This window comes from Terrapene carolina, unplaced genomic scaffold (assembly GCF_002925995.2).
Source record: "Terrapene carolina triunguis isolate 2854851 unplaced genomic scaffold, T_m_triunguis-2.0 Scaffold95, whole genome shotgun sequence".
NCBI classification, from domain to species: domain Eukaryota; kingdom Metazoa; phylum Chordata; order Testudines; family Emydidae; genus Terrapene; species Terrapene triunguis.
Window position 1 is genome coordinate 45,662,621 of NW_020664446.1, and position 21,738 is coordinate 45,684,358.

The window sequence follows — 21,738 nt, forward strand, 5'->3', positions numbered from 1 at the left end:
GTCACCTGACAGAACAGAAAGTGTCACCATTTCTGTTCAAGGGGTCCAGGGTCTCTATGAGACACCTTTCTACTATCCTGTAAGGAGAAACTTCTTTATGCTCTTCCCCTCCCCCCACCACCCTGCAATTGCTTTGGTGCCAACAGTGTTGAGCAAGCTTAAACAAGATCAAGCTGTTCTAATTGTGATAGCACCATACTGGTCTCATCAGTTTTGGTTCTCAGACATGTTGAATCTTTCCATTCAAGATCCCATAACTCTTCCTCAGGTCCTGTACATAATTTCACAGAACCATGGCCAGACTCTGCATCCCAATACTTTCAGCCCATCCTAACAGCTTGGATTCTCTGTGGTTAATGCCTCAGTAGTCTAGCTGTTCTAGTGGAGTGCAAAACATTCTTTTGAAATAGCAGCAAACCCTCTGCCAGGTATACTTGCCCCATGAAATGGAAGAAGTTCTCTGTGTGGTCACACCAGACAAATACCTCCCCTTCACAGTCTCCCATTCAGTTTATTCTGGAATACCTGCTTCACCTAAAGAAGAAAGGTCTTTCTGGCTTTTCCCTGAGGACTTACCTGGCAATTATCTCTGCATTCTACTATCCTATAGATGGAAGGTCTGTTTTCTCCAACCCTGTGACTATTAGGTTTTTGAAGGTGTCAACGTTCTTATGGTGTATTTTGCATTCTGATTTTGTTTTTATTCAAGCCCAAGTTTTTGATAGTATCCACCAGGTTTGGTTGCCCAATTTGAGACAACTTTGGTCTCATTTTCGGAGGTGCTGAGCATCCACAGCTCAAAATAAAGTCAAAAGAAGCTGCAGAAGCTGACATAAGTGGAGTCAGTCTAGATTTACACTGGTGTAGCAAAGATCAGAATTTGGCCACTGGTGTTCAGGTAATCTTTACTAAATAAGTGCCTGATTCAACTCTTTAGCATCCTTGACAAATAAAATTACAGTTAACATTTCAAAGTTACATAACACCCTCAGGAATTTACCCATGTTAACAAGATGGATACAGGTGAACAGGGACAAAGGTAAACCTCCATTGGTTAAGGCAGCATTAATCATATCAATAAGGAACATGACGTTAATAGCATACTGAATAACTAATATCATCCTGCAAAAAGAGAGAGAACTAGATCTTTTCCTTCAGAAAAATATAAAGGGGACCCAAAGGACAGGGTGAGGATCTTGCAAGGGTGGGGAGATATCCAGTACTTCTCAAGACTTAAAATAATTTTTCAGGCTTAAATACACCCTGGAAGAGTCAACTGCAGAAATGATGGTGTTGGCCTATGCTGAGCAAGGACATGAAACAAAGAATGAATTTACAGTAGTCTTGTCACCTTGTAAATATGTAAAAAATGTAATTAGTAGAAAAGAGCTGGTGGGTTAGTAAGCAATGTGTGATAGCTTTCAGCTGTGGCCTAGCATGTTTTGGAGTGCTTGAACAGCTCATGATCTAGATGGGGATTGGTTACAAAAATCAGTAGACCAGTCATAAAGTGTGTGATACGACATATTAACCAATAATATAAAGTTTAAAAACGTGTGTAAGCTGAATGATTATTATGTAGGTTGGATGTGTGATATGTTCTATGTCCACGCCCTATGCTTGAGGCTGATCGGCTCAAGTGTAGTTTGACTGTATTGCCAATAAAGAAACCTCAGAGTCTGGAGTTGAATTGATTTCTTGGATTCCAGAGAACTGGATAAAGTGTTCCCCCAGAACTGGATGAGGTGCACTCGATAAGCCAACTGGAAAAGGTCTCAGAGGGAATACCAACAGATGGCAGAAACTAAAGTTTTAGAGAGAGAGAGAGGGTAAATACCATCTGAATTCAATATGTTTTGAAGAAATTTTTTCTAACCTCAGGCCTATGAAAATAACAAATTATAATGCAAATTGCAATGATATAACTTTCAGGCTTACGGATCCTAAAGTATTTTACCAGCTATATACAGAAATAACTGCGTGAGCTTTGGCAATGGCTTAAAAATGGCTCAGTACTTCATATATATAAAATCTTGGATGAAGTTGAGTTTTACTGTAGAAAATGAGTTGAAAAACAAGCAACATTGTGATATTACTTTATTGCCCACTGGAGGTCAGTTTTTTCAATCCAAAGGAATATAGTTTTCCGCTATAAACCAAATATTCTTGTCTACATATGTTTTATTAAGCCCTGTAAAAATGCACATAGTATTCATAAATACACATAATGCATTGATGAATAGAAGTTTTGTGTATATCAATGCAGCCTTTTCCTTAAAAAATTGAGAATTATTATTTATTAGTAACTTTCCTGGTTCCCCTGACCTTTTAATATATGAATAAAATGTATCACCACATACTGTCTTAACAAAAATCCTTATGTGTATAAAAGTTGTTTAAGAATAGAAGCAAAAAGAACATGATGAACATATTGTAGAAGATATCAGAGGGGTAGCCGTGTTAGTCTGGATCTGTAAAAAGCAACAGAGAGTCCTGTGGCACCTTTAAGACTAACAGATGTATTGGAGCATAAGCTTTCGTGGGTGAATGCCCACTTCGTCGGATGCAATGTAGAAGACACATGCATCAGCGATAAACTGTAACGAAAAAGCAGAAGCAAAGACTATGCAGGGACTAATTTTGTTGTTTTTCAAATCACTGCATATAGTGTACCAATTTGGAGCCCAGGGAATGCAAATCCACATTTACAATAGACGAAACCATATACTCTACACAGCATGGTTTGTGTATATGATTTATAGCCAAAGCAGTGGTGATCACTGTAGTTAAGATTGAAAAGCAAATTATAAGCCCCTTTTGTCCCTTTTTCAGCTGTTCATAACTCTTTCGGACAAAATTGCTTTTGGACTACAGCTTCTCATGATTAATCTTTTCCCTCATGATTTGTTTTGACTTGTTTGTGTAGAATATATTCAGACTTTTTTGAGTTCTGTATTTGTTTTTGGGTGCAGAGTATGGCTGAAAATCAGGTCACATATGTTGGTGTCTAACTTTAGACAATCAAGTCTGAAAATCTTGGCCCAAGTTATCTAATAGGCCAATGCCTAATTCACAGTACCCCTCAGTCAACTTGCTTCACCTCTCTCTGTTTGCCCGTCAATAACACAAGGATAATATTGACTAACCTCATAGGGATACCCAGCACATAGCCCACTGCCTTTACTTAGGCACATTTTTCAAATCTGTATATCTTCCAGGGGTATGCAAAATACAGTAATTGCAAATATTAAAAAAAGAAATTAGTCTCTTAATTCTTCCATCAAAACTGTCCAGGCCATTCATGAGAATCTTTCAGTTTATTGTCACTTTAATTTGTTGACTTGGGAAGATGTGTAATAAATATAGTTCAATTCACAACCAACAAACATACAAATCAGTTGTCAGACCATTAATTCTACATGAGTGTGAGCATCAGCTGTGTCAGCTTTGTGCAAATAAATTTTGACAGGCAGCAGGAAGAATAGTAAGGCAGATGCATCCATCTGGATGCCACACTGTGTAGGCTCCACAGATTCCATATAGCATGTAATCTGTTGCACAAGCTTTGGGAGGTGATAAGCTTGTTACCTCTTATCTATCACTCACTATTAGGTTTGTGCTGTTTGTAGTCTAGCGTTGTCATGAGAGAACTGAATGCAGAAATCCAGTTACTAGGTTTGGGAGCATTGTCGTCTTGATCAGGTGTAGACACAGGAGAAGCTAGATTCGAATCCTGGGTCTAGCACAGATGTGATGTGTGGCCTGTAAATCTGCAGTGAATGCAATGGGAGTTCCTAAACCAACCTTCAGAGGGAATGGCCGAATAGCAGTGAAACTGCAGCAGCACAGGTCTGCAGCATGAGTTAGGTGCTTTGTATGTACTGAAGGTCCCAGCTGTGCTTATACTTGAGCAGCTAGCCCAAGCTGCTGCGCTCGATCAATGCTAGGTAGTGTATGGCTACACTTGCTGCAATCTCACTCCCCAGTTGCAATGTAGACATACTCTTAAAGGCTTTTGTATTACAGAAGCATATGGAGGTCCCAACTGAAATCAGAGCCCTAATATATCAGGTACTGTACATACATGTAATAAGAGATAATCTCTGCTACAAATAATTTATAATCAACATCTAAAAAGCAGACGAACGGTGGGAGAAAGGGTGTATTAATATCTCCATTTTACGATCAGGAACTGATCCACTAGAACTATTAAATGATTTGTCTAAGGTTACATAAAGTCCATGTCAGCACCAGCAATCCAGATCTCCTGAGTCCCAGTCCTGTGCATTAATCACAAGTCATCCATCGTACCTGTGGCATTGCAAGAAACTAAGTAATACTTTGCTGTTGTATTTACCCTCCACTATTTGAGCAGCCCAAGCTGTCCTCATGCACAGCTGATGCAGGAAACTCCCCAGAAAGTCTGCCACTTATTGGCTATCCTGCAGCCATCTGACCCCCGGGAGCCAGAGTCCACAGTTTGAGAACCCCTGGCCTAGATAATTGACTACAGTTCCCTTCCAACCCAAATGTGGTGCTGCAGTGCCAGCCATATTAAACAAAGGTATTTCACTGTACAGACGTATTTGGGCTTTGAAGTCAGTCTCTGTTGGCCATCAGAGAAAACAGAGCCTGATGAATTGTAAGCCCTTCAAGTAAGGGACCATTTTTTACTATTTGTACAGCACATAGAACAGCAGTGCCCTGACCCTGAGAGGAGCTGTCCTCCTCCCTCCCAAGCCACAGTCATCAAGTTAGTGGGTTGTGAAATTAACAAAATATGATGTTAGTGACAGTATGTCCAGCATATTGTGTTTTCAGGATGTGTATACAGGACAAACTTCATGATGTTAGGTTTTTAAAATTTTGGTAGGTTTGTTTATCATATACATTTTAAGCAATGACAGACAGGAAGTCAAAATCATAGAATTTGGAAAATATTTCTTGTCAAGACCATGCTTGAATGTCTGTGGTACACACTAGTAAGTAGCTTGTATTGAAGTTATAGTACACTGAGCAACAGTGATAGGTTAAGTGCATTGTAACAAATTGAAAAGAGGGAGGTGTGCCAAATACCAAACATTTTGGCAGGATTTCAAATACAGCTGCAGATGATGACACAACTGGTTTCTGTCTATCGATGTGCAGTGTAATTTTCTGATTGATTTTCTTGTGAAAAAAATCCAGTGAAGTTTCTGAAAGGTGGGAGCCTAATATCTGTGTGCAGGAAAATGCTACTTTCCTATAGCAATCATACTGGGTTATATTAGGAGTTTATGCCAGCAATATCTAACAAATAGAATGTGAGTTGATGTGAGTGTTGGTCTCAAAGTAAAATTTAAAATACATGGTTTTTTTTAACTTTTATCAGATATGTTTATCTACTTATTACCAAAATGTACATGCTTTGTAAATTCACTTTATAGCCTCAAATGGCTTCTGCCTCTGAGTAGGGAAACATCATCTTACTAATATTAAACTTATTCTTTGAGACCAGCATTGTTGATTTTTGTGGCTCTGGTCAAAATTAATATATCATCTGGTCTGCTGTAGGTATTCTCTGTTTATTGAATAACTGCAAGGAGTGAAAAACTTGCTACTTAGAAGTAATAATATCCCTAGCATATATTTTAAAACATTTTCATCTCTGGAGCAATAATGCAGAATATTGCTGTTTTGCCAGAAATCTTTACATCTGGTAGAGCACATCACATTTTCTTACCTCCCGCCTCCCATCTAGAAATACATCTTATTGTTTTTGTTTTCATTACAAGGGTAAAAATATTATTGAATCTACTTCAGGCAAATGTTAATAAATGTGATAAGTTGTCTAGAGCTTTTATTATAAAAAAGTTATGATGATCTCTGTTCTAGTTAGTCAGCATAGTTATTCTGTGTGGTTTTGGCACAGAATAAATAGTTCACCTTAATAGTCTATCTTGGAAATTATGTTATGGCAGTTCGATCTTAAATCATTCTGTTTTTGAAGAAAACAACACAGTAAATAAGTTTGCTGCTGACTGATGTGATCTTTTATTTGAGAGCATATTTAAATTCCAAACTTGACTTTCTCTGCAAGCCAAGCACTCCTCTTTTCTGCATAGTTCAGAGATGGACAAAACATAGCAAAAATGGTATAGAGGGCTCAACATTAGCAGAAAGTGGGAAATGACACCTTTCCATCTCTTTGAAGTCACACAAGCCCTTCCATATGAAGGCTGTGCTTTTGGGTTTCCAAGGGTTTAGTGCAAGTGTTTGGTGAAGTGGGGACAGAAATGGCAAACACATACCAGATGTTGGCATGGTTCACAGCAGTTTTAGGCACATGGTAAATAGGCACACCATAAGAAGATGAATCAAATAGAATATTGTCTCTCTCTAGCTTCCCTGCCCTGTGGAGAGAGGTCTTGTATATCCACAATACAGAGAAAATGACAGCATGAATTTTAAGCAATTATGTGTAGTCAGAGGAGAGGTAGAGGCCAGAACATGTTAACAATATGAGAGCTCACTGCAATTTTCTGAAATTAAGGGCCAGATTACCATCTGGTGTATACACCAATGGTACACACTAGTAGCATAGCGCCATTGATGTCAATGGAGCTATGCTGATTTACATCAGCTGAAGACCCTGGCCCTTGATCTTTGCTGAGGAGAGATGAACTTCTTTTGTGTATTAAGTATGGGTATGAGGAATAGTGAAGTGTGGATTAGCGTTGTTCTACTGTAAAATGGCACAGACCAAAAGCAGATTCATTTCAAACTATAATAATTTTCAAAGTTTTCCGTGAGGTTTCAACTTCTCTTTGATGATAGTGGGCATGTGGAATATTTGAAACATTTGAACACATTCAGATCTGCTTATTTGGATGGCATACAGCATAGGGCATGAAAGGAATTAATTAGTTATCTGATTTGTGGTACCACTAATAGTTGTATTTGAAAAATCATGGAGAATTGGTAAGTACAGGAATGATAGAAAAAAGCAAGCAGTAGTGCTTTGGGGGTGGGGGGAGAAGGAAATAAAAGTAACTGTGACAATCAGTATCTCTAAACAAATGGAAGAAATGTTTACAGAAAAAATAACTAAATATCTAGAGGATAATGGAACCATGAGATATAAGCAGAATGGATTTATTAGCAATAAATCTTGCCAGACAAACCTGATTGCTTTTTAGATAGAATTACAAAATTAATGGATGAAGGGAATGCAGTAGATGCATTATATATGGATTTTAGTAAAGCACTTGATGCTATCTCATCAAATCATACTTGGAAACTTAATTAAAATTTCCTTGAATAGGAATAATGTAATGTGGACTGAAAATTGGCCAAAGGACTATAAACAAAGGGTTATGATAAGCAACAATGATATCAAGTTGGAAGGAAAGTGTATTTGGGGTTAAAGCTGGTAGAAAATGTTTTAACAACAGTTTTCTGCTGGAAAATACCATTTTGTCAAAATTAAAATGCTTCACAGGAACTTGTCAATTTCAATGAATCAAAGTCAAAAAAGTCAAAATGACGACTTGTTTCATTTCAATTGTTCGGACAACACTTGATCCCTTGAATGTTTGTGGAAAGCAAACACAAAAGTATCAAAGCAAATTCATTAAACATTCAGTTAATTTTTATGGAAAATACTTTGCTTCTTTTGCCTTTTCCTTGGTTTTAAAGAAATCAACAAAAATTATCAGAAGCCTGAAAGGATTGTCTTACTGTATGTGAAAAGTTTAAAAGTGGCAAGTGTAGTTTGTCTGAGAGACAACTGAGGATTTGAAAAGAGTCTGCAGATAATTGAAGGATGTTAACTTTAAGGAGGGAAAGGAATTATGTGGGGCTAAATCCTGGTCCTATTGCAGTAATTTGCAAAACTCCCTTTTAATATAATAATAGCTCAGATGAGAGCTAGTGTGAGAATGTCTGCTTGAGCTAGGAATCACATCCCTAGCTCATAGCTTAGAAGACATACACAAAGAGGGTTACTGAGTCATAAGGATTGTCATAATTCATGCTCCCAGCACAGGTTTAGTGGCAGAGATCAAAAAAACAACAACCAAAAAACTTACTATGAGGGCTCCTTAAGGGACTTGGAGCATATTTACATAAACTGCCCATTGTTCCAAGCAGTACTGTTTCCTCCCACTATGCAATGACTAAGTTTGATTTTCCCTACCCTTGAGCATGAGGTGGACTTTCTCACCATATGCTAGGCCAGTGTGAAGCCAATATAAGCAGCCTTCTGGAGCTTCTGTACCTGATAAGGTAAACGCCTGACTCTCCATTGAAGTCAATGGCAAAACTCTCATTGACTTCACTGGAGCCAGAATTTTATCCAGAGTCTTATATGGGCTGGATAGGGCCAATTTTTTTTTTAAAATGGAGATATCCTATCTCCTAGAACTGGAAGGGACCTTGGGTCATCAAGTCCAGCCCTCTGCCTTCACTAGCAGGACCAAGTACTGGTTTTTGCCCCAGATCTCTAAGTGGCGCCCTCAAGGATTGAACTCACAACTCTGGGTTTAGTAGGCCAATGCTCAAACCACTGAGCTATCCCTCCCCCACTCTATATGTATAGTCTGAATGACTTTGGGGTGAATAATAAGTATAAAGTGTTAAATCAGAAGACAAGGGCAAACACTCTTCCCCCTTTTTTCATGCTATAGTTAATGAATCTGTAGTCACAGATATTAGGATTATGATGTATTTATTATTTTGATTGTGTGATTTTTTCCATCTTTCAGTCAGTCATAATATAATATGTAGTGATTTTTGTTCTTAAGCGCAATCCATTTTGTACAAAACAATACAAAAATTGTATTAGTGCCTATTGTTTATTCAGTGCACATTTCATTGTTCTGCTTAAACTATTGATTTCTTTATTACATTTTATATAGCTGATGGCCCATAAAACAGCAAGAACAGCATTATTCTGATTAAAATCATATCCAACATGTCCACTCTGTTTTTGTTTTATTTTGTTTTTTATAGATTAGCTATTGCAAAGAGAACAACTTTAAAATATGTGTTTTACACTTACAGTTTAATTACATATTAGTTAGAGAGTGAGTCAAGAGGGGGTAATGGGATTGCAGCCTCAGAGCTTGGTGCTTAAAAAAGCTAAATTGGGAACAGTTCAAGTGCTCTCAAATCAGCAATTTAAGTGAAACTTGAAAACAGCCAGCTACCCGCCAAGCCTTGCTGAGCTTGGTGACTACACTGGTGAAGGAAGTAGCATTGCCTTTGAAGGTTAGTCGTCCGCAAACTGAATATGGCAGATGAACATCATAGAAGCTCAGTGGTTTGAGTATTGGTCTGCTAAATCCAGGTTGTGAGTTCAATCCTTGAGGGGGCCATTTAGGGATCTAGGGCAAAAATCTGTCTGGGGATTGGTCCTGCCCTGAGCAGGGGATTGGACTAGATAATCTCCTGAGGTCCCTTCCAACCCTGATATTCTATGTTTCTCATCCATTCTAGACATGCATGCTCAGTCACAGGCTCATTTTGTTGTTCCCTGTGTGTGTGTGTCACTCTTTCTCACACACACCCTGTAAGATTGCTTCACCTTAACTGGTATATATTTTCAGGGCCGCCCAGAGCGGAGGGCAAGTGGGGGGATTTGCCCCGGGGCTCACAGGGGCCCCCACAAGAGTTTTTCGGGGCCCCTGGAGTGGGGTCCTTCACTCGCTCCGGGGGCCCCGGAAAACTCTTGCGGGGCCCGGCCCCCCCCCCGGAGCTTCTTCCACTCCGGGTCTTCGGCGGCAGTTCGGCGACAGGGGCCCCCTGCCACCGAAGACCCCAGGCTCCCTGAATCCTCTGGACGGCCCTGTATATTTTAAACAGATAGTTCTTTCTGCTCCTTTTAGAACCATTTCTAGCATGGAGAAATTGGTGGCTCATTGAATTATAAAGTGACAAAAAAATCAGGAAATATAGAAGTCTGGTTTTAAATCAGTGGTGCGTATGAAACAGCAGATTCAAGTGCACATAAGGAGCTTTATTTCAGGTAACAAATATAAAACAAATATGTATTAATGCATCATTTTGTTCACAGAGACTGAACATTGAAGAATATTATTTATTAGTTCCTTTGTATTCTAAAAATCAGTCAGATTTAAGGAGCAGGTTATACCTATGGGTAATATTGCACTATTCTATTCTATGTGCTTATACTGCCCTCATCACCTTAGTATCTGAATGCCTCCAGCAGAGCATGAAGTGATGTGACTAATATCTGTAACATATGATTAATTCTCTCTCTTCTTCTCCTGAAGAATGTACCGAACTCAGGGAAAGCACGCATTTATTGGCGCGTATAGTAGGAGTGGATCCATGGTGTCTGAGAAACTTTCATGCATGTGTGTGGGAAGGAAGATGATAGTTCTTCATAATCCTTGGTGCTTAGTTCTTCTAAGAGCTATAGGCACTCAGGACAGATGAAGTAGTTTACCCCCTGGTTAGCTTCTTGGAGCAAAATTTACAGTATCAACAGAGGCTGATTGGAAGGTTTTCCTGACCTGTATTACAGCCTCACCATAGGTTTGGATAAATTCTTGATACTTCCATCTGCCTGTTTCAGCCTTTGTTTTCTACTATTGGCTCACGAGTCTCACTCGTCATGTGGCATGGGGTGTCTGTGTGGGCAAAGGGGAGAGAGGAATGGAGACTCTGGGGGCTAGTGTGTTGATGGTTGAGGCTAGTATCCAATGATAAAGATTCACCAGAGCCTTGACTCCTTGTCTTGTAGGGTAGAGTGCTGCTGTTAATCTAGTCACATTCAATAGAAACTGGCAAGCTGCAATTTGATAATTTTACTTGTTTCTTACACACTGACGTTGTGCTACCTGAGTATGAGTCATAGACATTTCTACCCATTTTGCTAAAAAGAAATGTAATAGATTTCCTAGTGTTAGTCAAAATGAATGATGAAGTGCCAAATTCACCTTTGGTCTAGCTCCATTGGCAGGAATCACAATTACCTAGCAGAAAAGTTGTAAGGGAATAAAATAGTTGATCTCTGAAGGAATACAACTATTTTTTCTAGTACTTGATTTTTTTAAATACCTCTTAGACTCTTACAAAATATGTTCTTGTCCTGTGAATTTTATCCTTTTCCACATGCAAAACAGCCATATTTTTCTGTTCCTAGTGGAACACAAGCCTATATAGTTCCTTGCTGTTTATTTCCTTATTCCTTATTTGTGCTTTACCATCATTATGGATGCTGTTATGAATTTGCCCAACTCAAGGGAAATGCTTGTTGTGACTGAAGAGCCAACAGAGGAAGCACATGACCATAAAATATTCTATGTCAAATATGATGTTAAAATGTGTTGGTACCTGAATTCCAGATAAAATAGAATCTTTCTGGCTCTAGAGGTCATTCTCATACCAAATTATAAGAATGTTTATCAGCATCCTTGGGCCCAGAGGAAACACAGTGGCTTTTACAGGAAGACCAGACATTCCTTTCTGGCCTTTTGCATAGCGAGATGAGTATGGCCATGGTAACATATGCTTGACAAATTCTTAGCTGCTGTTATGGTCTATAGTGGCTGCTGCCCACTGGCACAGATCGAGTCAGCTTTCAGGCTGATCAAATTTATGCCTGAACAGCACTGACGCCCCCAAAATGGGGAAGGGGGAAAAAACTTACTTGAAGATACTTTTGCACTTCCCATCCAGACTGACGTTGTGCAGTCCTTGGCTGTACCAAGGAATTGGGGTTTGGGGCTTGAGGCTTGCAGCTTTAAAAGCTGTGAGGATTTCCCCACCATACATGTGTTGAAGATGGATGCTATATTAAACATAGTTTTCTTAACTTTCCTGTAGACTATGAAATGAAACTGGAAACACGTGGGACCATGTAGCAGAGAGGAAATGATACTAAGAGGATTTATTTTAATTTGAAGGAAAATTTCATTGGTTTTTTATTGTATTTTTGTTTTACTGCTTTAGGAAAAGATCTATATTTTTTGCACTTAACCTTTTGGAATGTTTCTTTATATGCAATGGTATATTAATGCAGTGCAAGTGAACGTAATATACTAGAAAAGTGGTTACATTAGCCCACATAGACAGTTCAATGTGTGTGACAAACAAAAAGTCAATTATTTTAAAAAACAGTATATAATTACACTTATTGGTTGTCAAACATGACTGCAAAGGAATCCTGACTTCAGACCAACAAGGGAAAACAACTTTTTAAAGTGAGCCCTTTTTTAGAATTAATAAAGTGTCTACAAATTTTTATGATGCTACCTATAGCTAAGAACATAAGAATGGTGATACTGAGTCAGACCAATGGTTCATCAGGCCCAGTATCCTGTCTTCTGGCAGGGGCTGGTGCCAAATGCTTCAGATGGAATGAACAAAAAGGGCAATCCATCCCCTGCTGTCTAGTCCCAGCATCTGGCAGTCAGAGGTTTAGGGACACCCAGAGTATAATGTCCCTGACCAGCTTGGCTAATAGCCATTGATAGACCTATCCTCCATGAACTTATCTAATTCTTTTTTTAACCCACTTATACTTTTGGCCTTTACAATTTCCACTGACAACAAGTTCCACAGGTTATGCAATGTGTGAAGAAGTACTTCCTTTTGTTTGTTTTAAATCTGCTGCCTATTAATTTAATTGGGTGACCCCTGGTTCTTGTGTTATGTGAAGGGGTAAATAACACTTCCTTATTCACTGTCTTCAGATGATTCATTATTTTGTAGACCGCTATCATCTTCCCCATTAGTCATCTCTTTTCTGAGATGAACAGTTCCAGTTTTTTATTCTGTCCTCATATGGAAACTGTTCCATACGCTAAACATTTTTGTTGCCCTTCTCTGTACTTTTTCCGGTTGAAATATAACATTTTTGAGATGGGACGACCATAACTGCTTGCAGTATTCAAGGTATGGGCATACTGTGGATTTATATAGTGGCATTATGATATTTTCTGTCTTCTTATCTATCTCTTTCGTAATGGTTCCTAACATTCTTTAAGCTTTTTTGACTCCAGCTGCAAGTTGAGCAGATGTTTTCGAAGAATTATCCATGAAGTTTTCATAGAACCTTTTTAGCGATTGTGCATTCTGTACAGTATATCTTATCTAAATGGCAGCCCTGTGTAGTACACTGAGGATGAGACTGGAATGCAGGAATTACAACTCCAGTTATTACACTAACTCTTAGCATTGTCGCCAAGTCTTGTGATTTGCAAGTCTTGTGATTTTGGGTGTTTTTCTTAATGTCTCAGCTTAAATTTTTTAAAATATTAAGTTTCTAGATCTCATTGTGGAAGGAAGCTTGAAATGTGATCCTTAAAAACTCAGAAACCCAAAGGCAAATGAAAAGAACCCAACAATTATTATTTTAAAAAAATCATGATTTTTAAACCAATCTCATTATTTTCGGAGCCTTACTGATGATTTTTGAATGCATAGACTGGCAAGACTGTTTATGTGACCTTGGACAAATTAATTAACTTTTGTTTAATTTTTTTAAACTGTAAAATTAGGATAATAATAGCCGCTGGTAATAGAACATGATTAATTTACTCATCTTCTATAGAAATAACATCCCAGGAAGTTGGTAAATGAGGATGAAATTGTTAATATTTTTACATCATGTGCGATATGTAAAGCACTAAGTAACTGTAAAATATTACTATATATTAAAGGGTTATGTTTATTATGGGTATGTAAAGTGTTGCATAGGCCGCATTTTATAGCCCAGCCCCTGGCCCAAGTAGCCAGGGTGGACGTTGGACAGATGCATATGAAACAAAGCCATTTTGTGGCAGTAACTGCAGCCTAATGGGTGAAATAGCCGATGTGGGATCTTTTGTGACCTCTAGAGGCTGGGAATGGGAGGATCCATGAGGATGCAGATCCCGCAGCTCTATCTGTCCCCATGCCTAGCCTCCACTTATGTGTGCTGCCATGCACAGCAGGGACAGGTGTGCCCCTTGTTCTCTCACATCCAGCCACACCTCTTGAGCAGTGGAACCATCTGGAGAACCACCCATGGAAGAGAGGGCTGCATTTGCCCTATGACAAATAGTAAAATAAATAAACTATACTGGCATAAGGCACCTTTATACTGATATAACCATGTCTGCACTAGGAGTTACTGGGGTAACTATTCTGGTAAAAATCAGCCTTCCCCCACACTGAAGTAGTTATAGTAATACAAAAACTGTGTGTAGACAGAACTTAGTCCACTGTGTCTGTCAAACAGGCCACTCCACCTATTCATACCGTGCCAGATCAAGAGTAATGTTGTTTAATGTTTAGGAATCTGAAAGCAGGGGAAAATGGGACGGCAACATAAACAGAAGCCTCTGAGAAATAATAAAAGCAGCCACAAGCTAGCTAACTAAAACCTCATGCAATTTCAAGCTTCCCAATGCTATTGGGGACAAATGTTATCCCCAGCACTAATTCTGGAGAAAAATCTAGTATTCAGTTGCCATTGTGCATTAGACCCTAATCAGGAAAATTTCATAAGATTTCTTATTTCTACCTTTTTTCCCCACCTCCTTTCTCTCATAGTCACAGTGTCCTTGTTCCAACATGTTCTTTGCCAAATTAACTTATCAAAATAATGCTTCTTGCATAGATTTCTTTCAGTTTAGCAAGGCAATATTTATTTTTATGCAATTTATTTTTATGAAAGTGAATGCATACTTAAAATACTTTTTTTCTTTAAGGTGGCTAATCTTGCTTGTTCACTATCAACTAATGAAGATGGAATTAAAATTGTCCAAATGGCAGCTAATCATATAGAGACTTTGTGCCCACAGGTATGACTTTTTCAATTAATTCCCATCACAAGGCACTGTGTGTAACCCATATAGAGTATAAACCAATGTACACGTTCATTCACTCCTAAATATTCAGGCTAAAACAGTAATTAGAAAGCAAAGGGTAATTCAAATGGAAACTGTTCAGTTATTCTCTTTTTACTATTTGTAAGAGATTGAAACAAAAGAGTAGCTAATAATCTGTATAGACTGACAGCAATAAATAATTTGGAAAAGCATATTTTGCTAGAGATATTGCTAGAAATTAACCAGGTTGGATAAACTATGCCAATCCCAGAGCCTAATTGGGGATTCTCTTTGCCCACTATAACAAATATATTTTTTTATTTTTAACTTTTATATACTTTGATTTTTTTTATTCTTAATGGGTTTGGGATCTACTGATTGTCTCCACCCAAAAAATTTTGGGCTTTTCTTTTGGGAGGATAAATGACAAGCAGCAGAACAAGAAGTACATTTTCACCAAGAATATTAATGTAAAGGACCAAACATGCATTTAGTATATTTAGTATATTTGAAGGATTCAGGGTAAGTACATTATCCTGTTGAAGTAAACTGAAAGTAAAATTGAGAAATTATATTTCCTCTATTAAAAGAACTATACAGGTTTCTGTGTGTAGGAGTGCATCAGCCTTGAGGCTGTGTTAAGTCAAGAAGATTAGATCTTTAAAGAATAGTGCAGCTGATGCAACACCTTTAAGGTTCTTCTCTTTTAACAAGTTTGAAAGATTACTGTAGTTGAAATAGGACACTAAAGACCAAAGATTAACGATATTTCCTGTTACAAGATCAAGGGATCTGTTCTTCTCTCAGTGCACATTTAACATACATTAGAAGCTTGGAATGCACATAAGGCTAGAAAAGAGACACAGATGTCAATAATGCCATGCATGCTACAAACACAGCACTTTCAGTTCAATCACAGTAATGGACTGTGAATATTTTTGTAATTATTTACAACTGAGTGTTGTTCAGTCCATTGTTTTTGCTTTCATTGATTATTATCGCTAAATTTGTATGTACAATTTGTGACCAAGTAGCTTTTTTCAGGTTGTGTTTGTACTCAGAGTAAAAATGCATGTTTTTAATGCTTTATTCTGTTTCGAGATTTATGTTCCTTTTCTAAACACAGGGGCATGGTCTGAGTATAGCATCTGGAGCCAGGAACACCTGAGTTCTAATTCTGTCTCAATATGAGTTGGCAAGCCATTTAACCTGCCTATATTTCAATTTCCTAGCAGTAAAATGGCAATAACATTTACTTCTCAGGGATGTTTTGAGTATGAATTATTAACGATTGTGGAGCACTTTCAATTAAAACAACAACATAAAATAAAATAAAACTGATGCACATATGCCAAATACTAATTATTAATAATTTATTAATACTGCAGAATTTATTCTTCTCTTACTAAAGCAACATTCCTAGTGAAAGCAATGGATATTTTACCCAAGTAAGGACTAAGAGCAGCACAATTAGGTCCATGGGTTTTAATAACACCCCAGATCGTTTATTATCGGAAAAAAACCCCTCCAAAGGGGGAAAGAATGCTCTGAGAATCCGTGCAGGGGGCCTCCATGGGACCTGGAAGGAGGAGATCTGCATGCAACATGTCCCCTATATGCTTGAATCCCTGTGGGGGACAAAATTAGCTGTTGGATTGTTTTTACCGTTATGCCGTGTAGGCATTTCTTTGTGTAAGCTACATTGTTTGATGGGAACCATGGTAGTTGAATTGAAATCTGAAAAGGTTGAATTCAAAAAATCCTTGGGGCCCCAGAATGCAGCAGGTTCGAACAGTAGCATTTTCTGTATTATACTGTGAAAAATAGATATAGAATTTACAACCCTCGGAGGAAAAATCTTTATATTATTAGAATTCATAGATATAGACTCATATTACAGAGGCTGTCCTGCACTGCAGCTACAATAAGTAGGAGTGACTCTGAACTATGGGGTAATGCGGTTACTCAAACGGAGACTATAAGCGTATGTCTTGATATTGCTCAAATATAAAAAATAAATTGTGGATCTACACCAGAACAGATAGATAGCATTGCTGTTTACATAATGACAGTAGTTCCTGAATTATGTGCCTTCCATACACTTTATGTGGGGGATCTCTTTGAAGAATGTTTAATGTAGATAAATGTCATCATTAAGATAGCAATTAATTAAATAGTAGTTGCAAATAAAAAGGAGCTACTTTTCTTGTTACTAGTGGTTTTGTTTTTGTACTGAATAATTATTTTACTGACACTTTGCAGGCTCAATAAAAATCCAATATTGATGAAGTGTCTACATAGCAATCACATGTAACTTTTCTTATATATAGTGAAAAACATGACATTGCAACATGTGGGAAATATTCCCCTTTTATGTTGCAGAGAGAGAAATTTGGCAGAAAATTTCCTAATGCCTCCATATTTGACACTGTGTGTACAGCGATTCTCACTGCAAAGGTTCTTAGGTTTTTCTACAGGTGTTCCTCTAGGACAGACAGGGACCCTCTTACAGATGGAGACTAAACTATTCAGAAATGTGGGAAATGCAGAAAACTGAAGAAGTTAAAAGATTTGGATTTCCCAGAGAAAACAGTACTATATGCAACAGTACTATAAGCTGTTGGAGTGGGAAAAAGTTGGGTTCCCTTCCTCCTCGATTCTTGAGATTTCTTATTGCTCTCCCCCTTCCTTCCCCCACTCCGCGGGTAGATGAAACAAAGGATCTGTCCTACATAATTGGCCATTAAGAGGAGTAGGACAGGAAAAATCACGAGAATTTAGGAGAACGAAGATCCAGCCTGTCTACTATGGGAGAGTCAGATCCTCTTCTCTAAGGCCCTTGTAGTTCCTCCGCATTTTCTTCTTTGTCTACTGTCATAACTATAAAGGGAAGGGTAACAGCTCTCCTGTGTACAGTACTAAAATCCCTCCTGGCCAGAGACTCCAAAATCCTTTTACCTGTAAAGGGTTAAGAAGCTCGGGTAACCTGGCTGACACCTGCCCCAAAGGACCAATAAGGGGACAAGATACTTTCAAATCTTGGGGGAGGGAAAGGCTTTTGTGTGTGCTCTTTTGTTTAAGGGGTCGTTCGCTCTTGGGACTGAGAGGGACCAGACATCAATCCAGGTGTTCTCCCCATCTTTCTAAACAAGTCTCTCCTATTTCAAACTTGTAAGTAAAAAAGCCAGGCAAGGCGTCTTAGTTTTACTTTGTTTTCTCAACTTGTAAATGTACCTTTTACCAGAGTGTTTATCTTTGTTTGCTGTACTTTGAACCTAAGACGGGGGGGGGCGGTGTCCTGGTCCTCTGAGCTCTTTGTTTGATTACCCTGTAAAGTTATTTTCCATACTGATTTTACAGAGATGATTTTTACCTTTTTTTTTTTAATTAAAAGCCTTCTTTTTAAGAACCTGATTGATTTCTCCTTGTTTTAAGATCCAAGGGGGTTTGGCTCTGTATTCACCAGGAGTTGGTGAAAGGAAGGAGGGGGGAAGGGTCAATTTCTCCTTGTTTAAGATCCAAGGAGTTTGGATCTGTATTCACCAGGGAATTGGTGAGAGGTTTCTAAAAGCTTCCCAGGGTAGGGAATGGTGGCAGCGGACCAGAACTAAGCTGGTAATTAAGCTTAGAAGTTTTCATGCAGGCCCCTACATTTGTACCCTAAAGTTCAAAGTGGGGATACAGCCTTGACATCTACACTGCAATTAAAAACCCATGGCTGGCCCGTGCCAGCTGACTCAGGCTAAAGGGCTGTTCACTTGTGGTGTAGATGTTCAGGCTTGGACTCTAGGATCCTGCAAGGTGAAAGGGTACAAAACTTGGGCTGCAGCCAGACTCAGAATGTCTACGCCACAATTAAACAGCGCCTTAGCCCAAGCTCTGTGATCCCAAGTCAGCAGGCACGGGTCAGCCATGGGTGTCTAATTGTAGTGTAGACATACCCTCAGAAGTCTGATCTACTGATAGAGCCCAAGAGCTGGCTCAATTAAATTCCCATTCTTTCCCTTCTGTCTTCTGCTTCCTCATTCATATTCTCAGTCTCTGCCCATGTGCAAAAAGTGAAAAACTGGAAGAAAGTTTAAATTCAAATTTTTTCCAAACATTTTATGTTTTTCATGGCAATACGGTTAATATAGTTATGACTTTTACCATGGTTGATGCTCTGTTAAACATCCCCATCAGAGCACAGCTTCTTAATTCCAATGCCCCAAGCTGGAGTAGAGAGAGAGACTTGACATTTTGTTCACATGCTTGTAAATATAGCTTCTGTAAGTCTGTTCTTTTAGTCAGCTTATCCTTTCTCTGGATATGAGGTGATAAATTGAGAAAAGCTGTATGAGGAGGCTATATAAGGAGTTCACCTCTTTTGAGTGTGAAGTTTTCTTTAGCAGTTTAAATAATAATAATAATTAAATAATAATACTGGAACACCTTCCTGATAAAACAAAAACAAGTTTATATCCCTTGACTGGCCAAAAATGTACATAAGCTATTACTACCAGTCCATTCTTTCTTTGACTTGAACCTGGTGAAAGGATATTTCTAGAACAGGTTTCTGAACTAATGCAGAAAGCACTGGTCTACAATTTTTGAGAAGTCGTCTGCTTCAGAGATAAAATGTGCTATTTATTATGTATTTTGATGTGCTGAATTCAAATATGACAATTAAAACAACTGATTGGCTACTGTTTCTAAGATATTTAAGTTTTTACATTTTATGTCTATGTGTATTGTGTAGATAGTAGAGTTTTAATCATAAATTGTAAACCTAGGTCTTTTCACGTGTTTATGATAATATTTCACCTGTCCTGTTTATGTAACACTTTAAAAATCAGCAAAAGGGTTATATAAATATGGGATAAATAATAAAATTTATTATGAAACAAAAGGCAAAAAACTATTATGTACATAGTTTAGTCCTATTCAGTGTCTACTCAGCGCTTCTTGGCTTGTCTCTTGTATTCATTAAATGGAGCATCTCTTGTCACTGTCCAGCAATAGTCTGCAAGCATTGATGGGCTCCATTTGCCCTGATAGCGTTTCTCCATTGTTGCAATGTCCTGGTGAAATTGCTCGCCGTGCTCGTCGCTCACTGCTCCGCAGTTTGGTGGAAAAAAAGCTAGATGAGAGTGCAAAAAATGTATCTTTAGTGCAGGGCCGGTTCCAGGCACCAGCCCACCAAGCATGCGCTTGGGGCGGCACCTGGAGGGGGGCGGGGCGGCGTGGTGCGGCGCTCCGGCCCGAGAGCGGGGCCGCGACTGGGCTCGCCGCCCTCCCCGCGGCGCTCCGGCCGCCGGGGAGAGCGGAGCCGCAGCGGGCTCGCCGCCCTCCCCCCGGCGCTCTGGCCGCTGGGGAGAGCGGAGCCCCGGCCGGGCTCTCCGCCAGGGCTGGCTCCAGGCACCAGCCCACCAAGCATGTGCTTGGGGCGGCACCTGGAGGGGGGCGGCGCGGTGCTCTGGCCCGAGAGCGGGGCCACGACTGGGCTCGCCGCCCTCCCCGCGGCGCTCCGGCCGCCGGGGAGAGCAGCCCGCGGCCGGGCTCGGCGCCCTCCCCTGCCACGCTCCCCGCAGGGGGGTGGGGCAGTGGGAGGCTTTTTTGCCTGGGGCGGCAAAAAAGCCAGAGCCGGCCCTGTTTAGTGACATGTTGTAACCAAGGCTTTTGTATGCCTTGAGGAGGTTTTCCACCAACAACCTGTAGTTGTCTGCCTTGTTGTTTCCGAGAAAATGTATTGCCCCTAACTGGAAGGCTTTCCATGCCGTCTTTTCCTTGCCACGCAGTGCATGGTCAAATGCATCATCTCGAAGAAGTTCACGAATCTGAGGACCAACAAAGACACCTCCCTTTATCTTAGCTTCACTTAACCTTGGAAATTTTCCACGGAGGTACTTGAAAGCTGCTTGTGTTTTGTTAATGGCCTTGACAAAGTTCTTCATCAGACCCAGCTTGATGTACAAGGGTGGTAACAAAATCTTCCTTGATTCAGCAAGTAGTGGATGCTGAACACTTTTCCTCCCAGGCTCCAATGACTGTCGGAATGGCCAATCTTTCTTGATGTAGTGGGAATCTCTTGCACGACTATCCCATTCGCAGAGAAAACAGCAGTACTTTGTGTATCCAGTTTGCAGACCAAGCAAGAGAGCAAGAACCTTCAAATGGCCACAAAGCTGCCACTGATGTTGGTCATAGTTTATGCACCTCAAAAGTTGTTTCATGTTGTCATAGGTTTCCTTCATATGGACTGCATGACCAACTGGAATTGATGGCAAAACATTGCCATTATGCAGTAAAACAGCTTTAAGACTCGTCTTCGATGAATCAATGAACAGTCTCCACTCATCTGGATCGTGAACGATGTTGAGGGCTGCCATCACACCATCGATGTTGTTGCAGGCTACAAGATCACCTTCCATGAAGAAGAATGGGACAAGATCCCTTTGACAGTCACGGAACATGGAAACCCTAACATCACCTGCCAGGAGATTCCACTGCTGTAGTCTGGAGCACAACAGCTCTGCCTTACTCTTGGGTAGTTCCAAATCCCTGACAAGGTCATTCAGTTCACCTTGTGTTATGAGGTGTGGTTCAGAGGAGGAGGATGGGAGAAAATGTGTGTCCTGTGACATTGATGGTTCAGGACCAGAAGTTTCATCCTCTTCCTCGTCTGACTCAAGTGAGAATGATTCTGGTGCATCAGGAACCGGCAGTCCTTCTCCGTGGGGTACTGGGCGTATAGCTGATGGAATGTTTGGATAATGCACAGTCCACTTTTTCTTCTTTGACACACCTTTCCCAACTGGAGGCACCATGCAGAAGTAACAATTGCTGGGATGATCTGTTGGCTCTCTCCAAAGCATTGGCACTGCAAAAGGCATAGATTTCCTTTTCCTATTCAACCACTGGTGAAGATTTGTTGCAC

At 39.6% G+C, this 21,738-nt stretch overlaps 1 protein-coding gene across 1 annotated transcript in view; it reads left to right on the forward strand.

Moving 5' to 3' along the window:
* CTNNA3 (catenin alpha 3) overlaps positions 1-21,738 on the forward strand; it is a 968,742-nt gene that overhangs the window by 585,917 nt on the left and 361,087 nt on the right. Inside the window, exon 9 of the mRNA XM_029911396.1 lies at positions 14,703-14,795. Within this exon, the coding sequence (XP_029767256.1) occupies positions 14,703-14,795 (93 nt within the window). The remainder of the gene's footprint in view (positions 1-14,702; positions 14,796-21,738) is intronic.